Source organism: Podarcis gaigeae (assembly GCF_964106915.1).
Source record: "Podarcis gaigeae genome assembly, chromosome: 16".
Lineage (NCBI taxonomy): Eukaryota > Metazoa > Chordata > Lepidosauria > Squamata > Lacertidae > Podarcis > Podarcis gaigeae.
This window is the reverse complement of record NC_139693.1, coordinates 30,301,543-30,315,159: the sequence shown is the minus strand read 5'-3', so window position 1 is coordinate 30,315,159 and position 13,617 is coordinate 30,301,543. Positions and strand designations below refer to the sequence as shown.

Below are 13,617 nucleotides of genomic sequence, written 5' to 3'. Positions count from 1 at the left end.
TAAAATGAATAACTAAATAAAGACATAGTGCTGGCCTGCGCTGTGGGTTAAACCACTGAGCCTAGGGCTTGCTGATCAGAAGGTCGGCAGTTCGAATCCCCGTGACGGGGTGAGCTCCCGTTGCTCGGTCCCTGCTCCTGCCAACCTAGCAGTTCGAAAGCACGTCAAAGTGCAAGTAGATAAATAGGTACCGCTCTGGCGGGAAGGTAAACGGCGTTTCCGTGCACTGCTCTGGTTCGCCAGAAGCGGCTTAATCATGCTGGCCACATGACCCGGAAGCTGTACCCCGGCTTCCTCGGCCAGTAAAGCGAGATGAGCGCCGCAACCCCAAAGTCTGTCACGACTGGACCTAAGGGTCAGGGGTCCCTTTACCTTTACCTTTACCTTTATAGAGACCAATGACTCAGTATAAGGCTGCTTTGTGTGCGATGAAGGAACCAAAGCTCAGCTGTAAAGCATGTGTTTTGCACGCAAAAGCTGTCCAGCATGGCCAAAGCCAACATATGGAGGACCACAGGTTCCCCACCCCTTTTGAGGACGATGCTGAGCTCAATGGACCGAGTAAGAGGCACCTTCCTACATTTCGTGGTGGGATTGACTTCCAAGTCAATGTGAATAGGACTGGACAGCAAGTTAGACAGCTGCCTTCCCCTAGTTAGAGCACTAGCAGTACCTTCTCCTCCCTCCGCAAATGCCCTGATTTTCTCAGCGCTATGTATGCTCCTGAGATGGTTTAATAAATTGGAGGCACACTTCGTTGGGAACCCTATTGAAATTGTGGGTGCTCTAGCAAGAGCCTTGAGCAAGCCCTGTTCATTTCAGTGGAACATGGCGAGCTGAGCTTCCTCCTGGTTCGCAGTGGCGAAACTAGGCTTCGTTTCACCTGGGTCAGGCCTAGTTTGGCACACACCCCAACGCGCATTTGTGTACAGTCTGGGAGCCTCAATGGCGCCCCTCTGGAGGTTTCACCTGGGGCAGAAAACCCTGGTAGCTCTCTCTTTCTCGTTCAGCAGTAAATCATTGACGTCGTTGTGCCTTCCACCTCTTGGGCTCTTGCAATTTAAACCACAGATTGCTCAAAGCAGAGCATGTGCTCTCAAAGCAGCTTGGCCCCCTTTGATTTTTTCCTCCCAGGTTTTCAGCCCGAGAGTGTCAGTAAATTGTAAGTGTTGTGTACTGAATACAACTCGTCGTGCTGGTAAGGCTACCTTCTGGCCCTTCTGAATGCCGAGAGTCTTAATGTGCCCTGAATGAGTTTCATGCAAATGGTTTGCCATGGAAATGATTCATACAGGAAGAGGGAAGAAGATCAAGGGGAGAGAAGGGGTAGGAGGAACATCTAAAGAAGTTGGCTCCATGGAGCACTGCATGCTCTTGGGGCTCCTGCTATTGGCCCAGGATGCTACAGAGAAAGCTGCCTTATACCATTGCTCCATCTAACTCGGTGCTGCTCACACCAGGGATAGTCTACAATGGAGTCCTCTGTATCTGGTTGGACTGCATCGGCCCAAGCCGACATGGCCAGCAGTTAAGGATGAAGGGATTTGTAATCCAGAAACTTCTAGAGGGCACTGCATTTGTTCTACACCGGACAGTAGGTCACTGGGCTATCAGGACAGTGACCTTTCCCCAGTCTTAGCTGGAAAGCTGGGACTTTCTGCATGCAATTCTTGTGTTCCGCTACTGAGCTTCGATCTCTTCTCTTTTGCCATTGGGGAAATCCAACTAGCATGGGCTCTATTGCTGGATTTTGGTGGAGGCTACAATCCCATGTGGGATGCGGGTGGCGCTGTGGGTTAAACCACAGAGCTTAGGACTTGCCGATCGGAAGGTCAGCGGTTCAAATCCCTGTGACGGGGTGAGCTCCCGTTACTCGGCCCCAGCTCCTGCCCACCTAGCAGTTCGAAATCATGTCAAAGTGCAGTACATAAATAAGTACCACTCCGGCGGGAAGGTAAACGGCATTTCCATGCACTGCTCTGGTTCGCCAGAAGTGGCTTAGTCATGCTGGCCACATGGCCCGGAAGCTGTACGCCGGCTCCCTTGGCCAATAAAGCAAGATGAGCACTGCAACCCCAGAGTCGGTCACGACTGGACCTAATGGTCTGGGGTCCCTTTACCTTTACCTTTACAATCCCATGTCCTGCCTTTGGGAGTCGTCCCCACCGAAAGGAGCGATAACTATTTCTGCACTGCATGCCCATGGGACCAGGCTGCTCTGCTCTTAATTTTGACACAGCTATTACTGCAAAAGGGGAATGCAAGCAGGTGCCAAACTGTACAAATCTAAATGGACATAGGGCAGCAGTTCAGTTGGCTAGAGCGTGGTGCTGATAATGCCAAAGTTGCAGGTTCGATCCCCGCATGGGACGGCTGCCTATTCCTTTTTTATTATTATTTTTTTATTGACTTTTAATTTTAACAGTTAGCTTCACAAATAAGTCATACACATAGGATTCTCTGAATCCCTGGACTTCCCTCCAGCCCTCCATGGTTTCCATAATTATTCTTTTCCAATGGCATCATATAATCTCCATATTTTCTTAACACTCAGTTCTCACCATAGTTCTCGTTACATTGCAAGTGTGTGTTTTTTATTTAAAAAATCATGCCGATGTTTTTACTTGTTTACAGTGTTCTTTTAAGTAACTTATAAATTTTCTCAATTCCTCATTAAATTTGTTATCTGCTTGATCTCTCATCTTCCTGGTCGTTTTCACCATTTCGGCATAGCCCATCATCTTTATCAGGCATTCTTCTCTTGTGGGTACTTTATCTTCCTTCCATCTGTGGACTAACAGTGGGACGGCTGCATATTCCTGAATTGCCGGGGGGTTGGACGAGATAATCCTCAGGGTCCCTTTCCAACTCTGCAATTCTGTGATTCTATGATTCAGCAATGAAACTCAGGTACCTTTCCCTGAGGTTCAGAGAAAACTTTTTATCCAAGTACCTGACAGCCAATAACTTTTCAAACCAGTGAAAAAAAGACAGTCACGGAACCAAGAAATTACACAAAACAAAAGAATTGCCGTGAAAATCCCTGAAACGAGAAGTAATCGACTATAGAATTGAATTAAATAAAAAAAATTAAGGGAAAATTAACCTAGAATTAAACAAAGACTTATCGAGATGCCGGCTACAAAACTCGATTCACTGAACTAATCAGTTTCCTCAGAAGGAAATAAATACATTTATAAACCTTAAATGATTTTAAGTGCTATCAAACAAACTCAAGAGCAGGGCTGAAACGCTTCCTTGAGTTTACAAAAAAGGTATAAAAACCTCAATGACAAGTTTTAAACATAGCCCTATTTAAGAGAACATTATAAACCTTAAATGATTTTAAATAATTTCCAGCAAACTCAAGAGCAGAGCTGAAACGCTTCCCTGAGTTTACAAAAAAGGCATAAAAACCTCAACGACAAGTTTTAAACATAGCCCTGTTTAAGAGAACCAAGCAGTAGTAATAAGAAATTGAGGACTCAGTTGTAAAAACTCTAGTATTGCCTTTACAAAAAGGTTTTAAGAAAAACCTACAAAGGAATACAAGATAAGCTGTTTAGGTTTCAAACAAACTCAAAAACAGGGCAGAAACTCAAAAACAGGGCTGAAGCGCTCCTGATGCCCTGTTTTTGAGTTTGTTCGAAACCTAAACAGTTTATCTCGTGCATGTGCTCTGAATGTAGAAGGACCCAGGTTGGACACCCCCCACGTCTCCTGGAACCCTGGAGAACTTCTGCCAGCCAGTGGTGGAGGAAGGGGGAAGGGGGTACAGTTCGCCCTGGGTCTCATCACTGAGGGGGGGGTGACAAAATTAGTTTTTTAATTAACAAAATTGGGCTCACAAAAACTTTTTAGGAGTGATGTGGCGGCTTAGGCGCCTGCAGATTCCATGTTGCCTGAAATGGCAGAGTGGAAGTTGCGTCTGCCTACCACCTCCCCCTTAGCCCCCCCCCCCACAGCTGAGGGGGCATCGATGGAGAGGCTGTAAGCTTCGGAGAGGTTCGCCCCGCCCCCACAGGCACGGATCGCCCCACCCCTGGCTGCAGGACACGCCCCTGCACTGGGCACCCGAGCGGCCAGCTACGCCGCTGCTGTCAGCCTGTGGAGACAGTACAGTGGTACCTCAGGTTAAGTACTGTATTTTTCGCTCCATAAGGCGCACCTGACCATAAGGTCACGTACTTTTTTTGGGGGGGGGGGAATTCAAGAAAAAAAAATGCGGCTCTTGGGGGCTTTTGCGGGAGGTGGGGGAAGTAAGAGAGCCTCGCTCTGTCCCTTCCCCCACCTCCCACAAAAGCCAGGGATAGCCGCACGAAGCCTCCCCAGGGCAACGGGATGAAGGCTCCCTGCTGCCCTGCAGAGGCTTCGCGGACTACCCCACAGCTGCTCAGGAGCTTGTGGGGCTGGCGGTGGGGGGAAAGCCTGGCTCCCCCCCCCACCAGCTCCACTAACTTCCCACCAGCCCCGGGGAGCAGCGGGAAGCCCGGGGTCCCCCCCCCCAGCCCCAGAGACCACACATTCACTCCATAAGATGCACAGACATTTTCCCTTAGATTTTAAGAGGGAAAAGGTGCGTCTCATGGAGCAAAGAATACGGTACTTATTTCGTTCCGAAGGTCTGTTCTTAACGTGGAACTGTTCTTAACCTGAAGCACCACTTTGGCTAATGGGGTCTCCCGCTGCTGCCACGCCACCGGAGCACGATTTTTGTTCTCATCCTGAAGCAAAGTTCTTAACCGAAGGTACTATTTCTGGGTTAGCGGAGTCTGTAACCTGAAGCGTATGTAACCTGAAGCTTATGTAACCCGAGGTACCACTGTACTGAACTAGATGGACCGATATTCTGACTCAGTATAAGGTAGCTTCCTTTGGCCTTTCTTAGCATGATTTCTGGGGCTTCCTCCGGGTTGATTTTTTTTCTCCCACCATCCCTGAGTAACAAAAGAGTTTGCACCACCTTTTTTTTTGCAAATCACCTTAGGAGACTCATCCTTGTGCCTGGCGCCAGGCCAACTAAACTTGTTTTCCTGATGTCAGGTTCGGGTTTTGGAGCTGCCATCCAAGATTTCAGTCTGTACCTTGAAGCCAGAGGCCGATGCCAAGTTGGGCATGCCCATGTGTCTGAAGATGTGGCAGGTAAGCCAACGGGAGCTTGCTAATTACAAAACGCTTCCCTCGCTGTGATTCATTTCTCTATATACGGAGCCCATGAATCATTCTTCACTCTGAGGTTTTTATATTTATTTATTTTTGATTGATTGTCAAAAGCAATCAACTAATTATGCTATTAAGGGTGGGAGGGAAACAGGAACATCCTTCACGTAACCGCTGGAGCTTTCCACACTTCACCAGATGGTGTGGGCTGCGAGTTTTGTAAATACTCCCTGAAAAGTTTAGCCCGGGTAGTTTGGTTTTTTGAAGTATCTAGGGGGGGAAATAACGATCATGGACCTTGGATTTGCAAGGCATTTGGTAGCCTGGCATTAATAAAACACTTGAGCTTTAATCAACATGACTGTATTTTGATTGGCTTGTCTCTAGTCTGGTGTGAACCAACCATGTGTTAACCTACCTTGCCTCTTCAGATTTGGAGAGGTTAAACATACAGTGGTGCCTCGCAAGACGAAAAGAATCCGTTCCGCGAGTCTTTTCGTCTTGTGGTTTTTTCGTCTTGCGAAGCAAGCCACTAAGCGGATTAGTGCTATTAGCGGCTTAGCGGGCTTAGCAGATCAGCTGATAAGCGGCTTAGCGGATCAGCTGTTAAGCGGCTTAGCGGATCAGCTGTTTAGCGGCTTAGCGGATCAGCTGTTAAGCGGCTTAACGGATCAGCTGTTAAGCGGCTTAGCGGATCAGCTGATAAGCGGCTTAGCGGCTTGGGGAAAGGGGGGGGGGAGGAAAAAACCCCCGCAGGAACTCGCAAGACATTTTCGTCTTGCGAAGCAAGCCCATAGGAAATTCGTTTTGCGAAGCACCTCCAAAACGGAAAACCCTTTCGTCTAGCGGGTTTTCCATCTTGCGAGGCATTCGTCTTGCGGGGCACCACTGTATTTATTTATGTATAATACTTACATTATCACATACTAGCGCCTCATACTCAGCATTGCTTGGGGTTTCTGAGAAACAACAATGACAAAATCGGTGTGGTTTTCAAATCGGTGGTTCAGATCGGTTTTGAACAATATTGATTCAAAATGGTGTCCAGTAACCAAACACAAGACGAAAACCTGCTCTTGGATCTTGGGGACCATCACGCAAAAATTGGCTGAAATCACGACATTTTGAAAGGTTCCACATGCCATCTTGCCTCAAAGTGGCATCCGGCATCCCAAACCTAGACAAAATGGATCCACACATGGAAGGAAACATGTTCATTGGTCTTGGGAAACATCATGCAAAATGTAGTTGCAGTGTGTCAAGAGGTGTCCAAAAGCATAGCAAATAACTTTCCGAAATATTTAATATATGTTTGGAATGGACTTTCATCTTTGGAATTAAAGAATGGCCGAAGGCTGGATAGCCATCTGTGTTGGGCGCTCTTCAGCCCCTGCACTAAGCAAGTGGGGTTGGACTAGACTCCCAGCAACACTGATTCTGAGGGTTCAAATGTAATTATACCTCTGGGCCTTATTTAGAGAAGTCTTAAGGTTCCCTCGGCCAATAAAGCGAGATGAGCGCTGCAACCCCAGAGTTGTCCATGACTGGACTTAACGGTCAGGGTTCCCTTTACCTTTAAGGTTCTCATGCTTTGTCATATCAACAGAAGACATGAGGGGCCAGTTCATACTTTTAGCATAGCACCTATATTTAATGGAGGATTTACTTGGGTGGCTCAGCTGATGGTTGTCTAAACTAATAGTTTAGATCAGTGGTTCTCAACCTGTGGGTCCCAGATGTTGTTGGACTACAACTCCCATCATCCCTAAGCTCTGGCCTTGCTAGCTAGGGGTGATAGGAGTTGTAGTTCAACAACATCTGGAGACCCACAGGTTGAGAAAAGCTGGTTTAGATTATTGGGAATTAGTTGCAGAGGGCTTTGTCTCCTCCTTTGCACACAAGAGGAGGAGAGTGAAACCGTTTTGCCTCAACCATAGTGCCCTGGTGGTTTACAAACTTGAGGAACTGTGGTTCCTTCTATCGCTCTCTGATTTAATAAACCAGAATATCAAAATACAGATGGACCCTGCTTTAACCAACTAGCTTTAGCGGGGGGGGGGGGGTGTTTCCTCTGACCACAGTTTGGTCAAAAATGAAATTGGGAGTGGGCCTTCAAGATTTTCATAGAATCAAAGAATTGTAAAGTTGGAAGGGACCCCTTTCATCTAGTCCAACCCCCTGCAATGCAGGAATAATAAAATTTTGCTAGACTGCCAACTCCCAGCAGCTCCAGTTAGCATGACCTTTGGTCAAGGATGATAGAAGTTGCAGTCCAACAACATCTGGAAGTCAACAGATTCCCTGTCCATGTTTTACTTACTTCCTCCAGTGCTCTAAAGAGGGGAAGAGTGGTAGGGAAGCCTATAACATTTAGTCTTCTAGAGAGACAGAAACGTTCACACAACAGAAAAGTTGTCAAAGCGTTTGTATAGCGCTTCATACAGCCTTGCCCTAGATCCTGATAGAATACAGGTAATCACAAAAATCGTAAATGAATTACAGTGAGTAACAAAACAGATTGTTTTTTGATAGCAAAGCATTTCAGCTTCTGCCTTCATCGACTGCTCGGATGTGAATCAAAAGGTGCTGTAGTCAAGGTGGTAGTTATAGAACATTAGAATATTCAGAAGTGTTACACTTAACTGCAGAGACAGACAGACAGAGGTTTATTGCTATTTCATTTGGAAGCCTGTCCAGGAAGGAAGGAAGGAAGCAAGCAAAGGAGAATCACTGTCAACGTGTCAGGAATATGCATTAATAGAGTTTATATAATAAAGTACTTACTGCATTTCCAGTTTCTACATGCATTCTTGTTAGGTTTTTTTTTAAAAAAAAAATGCTCGCCATTGCACAACATAGCACCTTTCCTGCTGGGAAAATTAAGGGAAAACAATCCTTGCGTTTGCAGATTCAACCCTTTCCAGTTGGCTATGATTTGCAGCAGCCCAGTGGATACGCATCGGATTATAAGACATATTCCTTCAAAGGAGGGGGGAATGTTCCATCCGACCTCAAGCTGCTGTTTGGACCTTCCTTTCTACTCTTCCAAAGATAGCAGTGCTTTTAATTTATAAAACATACGGCTCACATTCTCTGTTTAAAAAAAAATATGGCACCCAAGTTGCTGTACAGTTCATCAACCATCATGAAAAGACAGCAAAACAGACTGCTATACAGTGGTACCTCGGGTTTCATACGCTTCAGGTTACATACGCATCAGGTTACAGACTCTGCTAACCCAGAAATAGTGCTTCAGGTTAAGAACTTTGCTTCAGGATGAGAACAGAAATCGTGCTCTGGCAGCGCGGCGGTTCAGGTTAAGAACAGTTTCAGGTTAAGTACAGCCCTCCGGAACGTATTAAGAACTTAACCTGAGGTACCACTGTATAGCAGTCAAAAAACCAACAATCCAATAAATTAAAATAGGCCAGGGAATGCCTTCCAAAACAAGCTAACCAGTATACTTAGGAATACCCATCACTGGGGAACAGCAGGAGAGAACTGTTTGCTGTCATGAGCTACCTGTGAGATTCCCACAGGTATCTGGTTGGAATACAGGATTCTAGATCAGGCAGGCCTTTGGTCTCATCAGAGGCCACCCTCCCCATATGAACCAGCCAACACCCTGCAGTTTTCGGCAGATGCACAGCCAAGGGAGATGCAGAGGGTGGCCACATAAGAACGGGCCTTTTCAGTGGTAGTTCCCCATCTATGGAATGCTCTCCCCGGGAATAGTAGTAGTAGTAGTAGTAGTAATAATAATAATAATAATAATAATAATAATAATAATAATAATAAATTTATTTATACCCCGCACTTCCCGGTTCAAAAACCGGGCTCAGGACGGCTAACAACAAATTTAAAACACTTTAAAAAACTTAATTATAAAAGCAGCATAAATACAGTATAAAAACATGAATAACAATAAAAATCAAAAATCAATTAAATGGTGGCTGAATTGGTCCTACTTGGGCCAGCGAGGAGGCCAGGGGAGATTTAGCTGTGGGGTCTCAGAGCGGGTGATCTTCATAAAAGGGGAGGGGGAGGGAAGAGAAGGGAAATAAAAGATCAGGCTGAATTTAAATTAAAGGCCAAGCGAAATAGCTCTGTCTTACAGGCCCAACGGAAGGAGGTTAACTCCTGAAGGGCCCTAGTCTCATGGGACAGAGCATTCCACCAGGTCGGAGCCATCACTGAAAAGGCCCTGGCCCTGGTGGAGGATAGCCTGACTTCCTTAGGGCCCGAGACCTTTAAACTATGGTTATTCATGGACCTTAAGGTCCTGTGTGGGGCATACCAGGAGAGACGGTCCCATAGATATGAGGGCCCTAAGCCACAAAGGGCTTTAAAGGTCAAAACCAGCACCTTGAACCTGACCCTATACTCCACCGGGAACCAGTGCAACTGGTAAAGCACTGGGTGAATATGGTCCCATGGCAGGGACCCCAGGAGGAGCCTCGCTGCAGTATTCTGCACCCGCTGGAGTTTGTGGGACAATTTCAAGGGCAGCCCCACGTGGAGTGAATTACAGTAGTCAAGCCTGGAGGTGACCGTCGCATGGATCACTGGACCCCTCAGTCTTTAGGCATTTTCCTTTACTCTGGCCTTTGATAAGGAAGTTGCCTCCATCAGTGGAGCTCATTATTTCCTGGGGCAGGTTAGGACCTTAGTCATACCTTTTATCTATTTTGTTTTGCCCCTTCCTTCAATTTTTTTTTCTGGCTCTGAATTGCTTTCATTCATTGCATTTTAACCTTGCCAAGTCGCCGCGAAACTTTTTTCCTCTGTACAAAGCGACGGACAAATGTAACTCATGACCTTCACCATTATCATCCAACCCGGATTCTTACGGCATTCTTAAAAATCTTCCCCTTACGACGAAGAGTGGAGAGGGATCGATCACAAAGCAGGCTTTAACAGGAAGGACTGCTGCGAGGCTATTTTCACCAGCAGGATCATCCATTGTAGCTAGCCTAGGGATTCTTAAAACAATTTTAGGACAGTGGTACCTCGGGTTAAGTATTTAATTCGTTCCGGAGGTCCGTACCTAACCTGAAACTGTTCTTAACCTGAAGCACCACTTTAGTTAATGGGGCCTCCTCCTGCTGCTGCCGTGCTGCTGGAGCACGATTTCTGTTCTCATCCTGAAGCAAAGTTCTTAACCCGAAGCACTGTTCCTGGGTTAGCGGAGTCTGTAACCTGAAGTGTATGTAACCCGAAGTACCACTGTATTGTAACATGGGTCTTGATAACGGTCTGAAGGAGTAATGGGAGAGGGTCAATGCACGGTTGTCTTGAGCATTTAATTCTTCAAAAGCTACCTCTAATTAATTAATTAATTAATTAATTAACATAAAGATCTGGCAAGAGGTCAGATCTGAAAGTGGGGCATCTTTGCGTTCTGTCGGAAAGTATTTGGGCCTTTCTGCGTGTGTGTTTTCTCCTTTAAAATCTATAGCTGGCGGTAACAGGCAATTGTTTTTTTAAATTTGCTTTGATTACGACTTTTGAACCTTTTGCTCACATGGTGAGTCTTCCGATTTGCAGGGGCCATCCGTCAACCGGCCGGTGCAATGATGAATATTTTCCTTAAGTGTGACACGTAATCCAGTAACGTTCCTTTCTTTGAGTTATTTCAGAGACTTAAATAAATTGGGTGGCTGGCCAGGGTGCCATGCCCTTTGGCCTGTGACATCATTAATCAAAATATCTCTCAATTGGTTACAGCGGGATTCAGACCTGTTAACTCTTTGGGTTCAGGAGATTTTTTTGTTTTTTCCTTTTGGGGGAGGGGGAGAGAAAGAAATATTTTCCCTTGATATTGGAGATAGTATCCATGGACAGCACTTTACTTGAGCTTTTTAAAAAAACACACACACATACATATTCTTTATTCCGCACTTATACAAACTCATATATGAAAATATGAACAAATTTTATATTAAGCAGCCATGTTCTTTGCTCTTTTTCCAAGGCCTGCTCAAAACTCTGGTGCTTTTTTTTTTTTTTTTACAAAACTGTTGATTTTATATATATTGAAAATTTTATTACATCTGCTTGCTTGTTTGTTTTAATATGTTTAAAATATAACAGGAAAATAAGGCTGCCATGTCATATTAGCAGTTTGAACAATCCACCAATCCTAATTCAAACGTATGTATTATTATGAAACCATTCATATGTCCAAATAGATATCCAAATGAGATTGTCCTACCTATATAATCTATACGTTCAAAGGTTGAAAGGGCAGTGGATCTTGCAGAGCCCTTATGGTGGCCAAGAGACTTATAGGTTCAAGGTTGGAAGAATATAAACACCTGCCATCCATTACACAGTGTTCTGAAATGTCTACTTGTTTTTAAAGTCTGTTAGTGTTACCAATGTGAATATTTCACGTTATTTTGTGTAAACACCTTAGAATGATTTTTCGAAATGTATCAGGCGGTATGTAAATTGGGTTACATCACAATGCAAGCACCATAGTTTAAATGTTTTGTTGCAAGAGCGAAACAGACTTCCACTTGGGCAATCGGACACCCCATTCCTTCTCCCTAACACAGCTTCAAAATCTACACAGGACCTTCCAGATAAAACTTTTGAGCTACATGGGGTGAGGGCTGCAGGTAGAAGAAGAGGACAGCAAGCTGGGTTGGCTATCATCATAAATACATACCATACTTTTCCGTGTATAAGACGAGATTTTGGGGGGTCGTCTTATACACTGATAGTGCATAGGGGAAACGTGGGATTGGTTGCGGCGAGCCAGAGTTTGTCCTCAGCTATTGGGTTTGTTATTGGTGGCTGTGGCAAGAGCTGGTGTTGATTGGCTGTCGCTGTGGCAACTGGGCGGGCGACTGGCTGTTTCTTCCGGCGAGGGGACAGACGATAGGTGGCAGCATAGGCCAGGCGGGAAAGTGATTTTCGGCAATCCCCCTTAAAAATGCCCAACAACTCTTGGCCACCCCCCGCAAAAAAAGCTCAGCAACTCTGGGCAATCTCCCCCCATTTTATTAATTTGGAGTCCTCAAAAATAGGGGGTGTCTTATACACGGGGGCGTGTTATACATGGAAAATATGGTAACTAAAGGACGCCGGTGGCGCTGTGGTCTAAACCACTGAGCCTAGGGCTTGCTGGTAAGAAGGTCAGCAGTTCAAATCCCCGTGACGGGGTGAGCTCCCGTTTCTCGGTCCCAGCTCCTGCCAACCTAGCAGTTCGAAAGCACGTCAAAGTGCAAGTAGATAAATAGGTACCACTCTGGTGGGAAGGTAAACGGCGTTTCTATGCACTGCTGGCCACATGACGCGGAAGCTGTCTGCAGACAAACACCAGCTTCCTCAGCCTATAGAGCAAGATGAGTGCCACAACCCCAGAGTCGTCCATGACTGGACCTAACAGTCGGGGTACCTTTACCTTTAAAGAACCTCAGATTAGCATTGTTCTTTAAATTAACCCAACCCTGAAACAGAATCCTTCCTAGGATTCCAAGGGAAAATATGTTTTGACATTTCAACGCCTTTTTCTTCTCTCTCCCTTATTCTTCTTCCAACATTATAGTTTTAACAGCTTTAAATTAAAGGCCTTGCATTTGAGTTCCCTGTGCATCATTCCTGCTACTTTGCCTGCTTTTCTGTTGTTTTGTACTAACGCCCTGGTTGCCATCGATGAATAATGTCATAAATGCTTTATCTGAGTCAGATCCAATTCTTTCCATATACGACCAATAAAATTCAAATTATAAGGAGCTTTTCGATGGGGGAGGGACCACCAACAGAACTTGCTGTGAATTGAGTGGGAAATAATTGGGGTCCATATGGAATGCAAGTGTCGCTCGAAGCATTTTGGGACGATGAAGTGTTGAGAAGATGTTTGACATCACTTTTCGGCAAGAAGAGGAATTTGGCTCTGCCAATTTGCATTCCAACCAGGCTTTTTTTATTAGGGCCCAACCCAAGATTAAACTAAATCATCATATTAAGCTTTTGAAATAATCGGCGTTATGAGATTTTAATTAAGGGTAGGGATAACTGTGTTCCAATTGCCCTTCCCCTCTTTTAAAAACTAGTTGCCTACACATGCCAGGTTAGTCCCGGTTGGTATTCAAGGTTGAGGGTATTGTAGCTTGTTTTAGCAGTGCCTTTTGGAGTTCTCTGCCCTGCTTGCATTTTTCGCTCTATAAGACGCACCAGACCATAAGACGTACCTAGTTTTTGGAGGAGGAAAACAAGAAAAAAAATATTCTGAATCTCAGAAGCCAGAACAACAAGAGGGATCGCTGAGCAGCGAGAGCAGCGATCCCTCTTGCTGTTCTGGCTTCTGGGATAGCTGTGCAGCCTGCATTCGCTCCATAACACACACACACATTTCCCCTTACTTTTTAGGAGGGAAAAAGTGAATCTTATAGAGCAAAAAATACGGTACTCGTCGGGTTTGGGTCTAATAACGGGTGGGGAGTTGGC

The 13,617-nt window shown here is 45.4% G+C and overlaps 1 protein-coding gene across 5 annotated transcripts in view; it reads left to right on the top strand.

Annotated features, from left to right (window-relative positions):
* Positions 1-13,617, top strand: part of GNB1L (G protein subunit beta 1 like) — an 83,830-nt gene that overhangs the window by 57,898 nt on the left and 12,315 nt on the right. For all 5 annotated transcript variants that reach the window (XM_083717600.1, XM_083717597.1, XM_083717596.1 and 2 more), the window contains one exon: positions 5,044-5,142. In XM_083717600.1, coding sequence (XP_083573726.1) covers positions 5,044-5,142 — 99 coding nt within the window. The remainder of the gene's footprint in view (positions 1-5,043; positions 5,143-13,617) is intronic.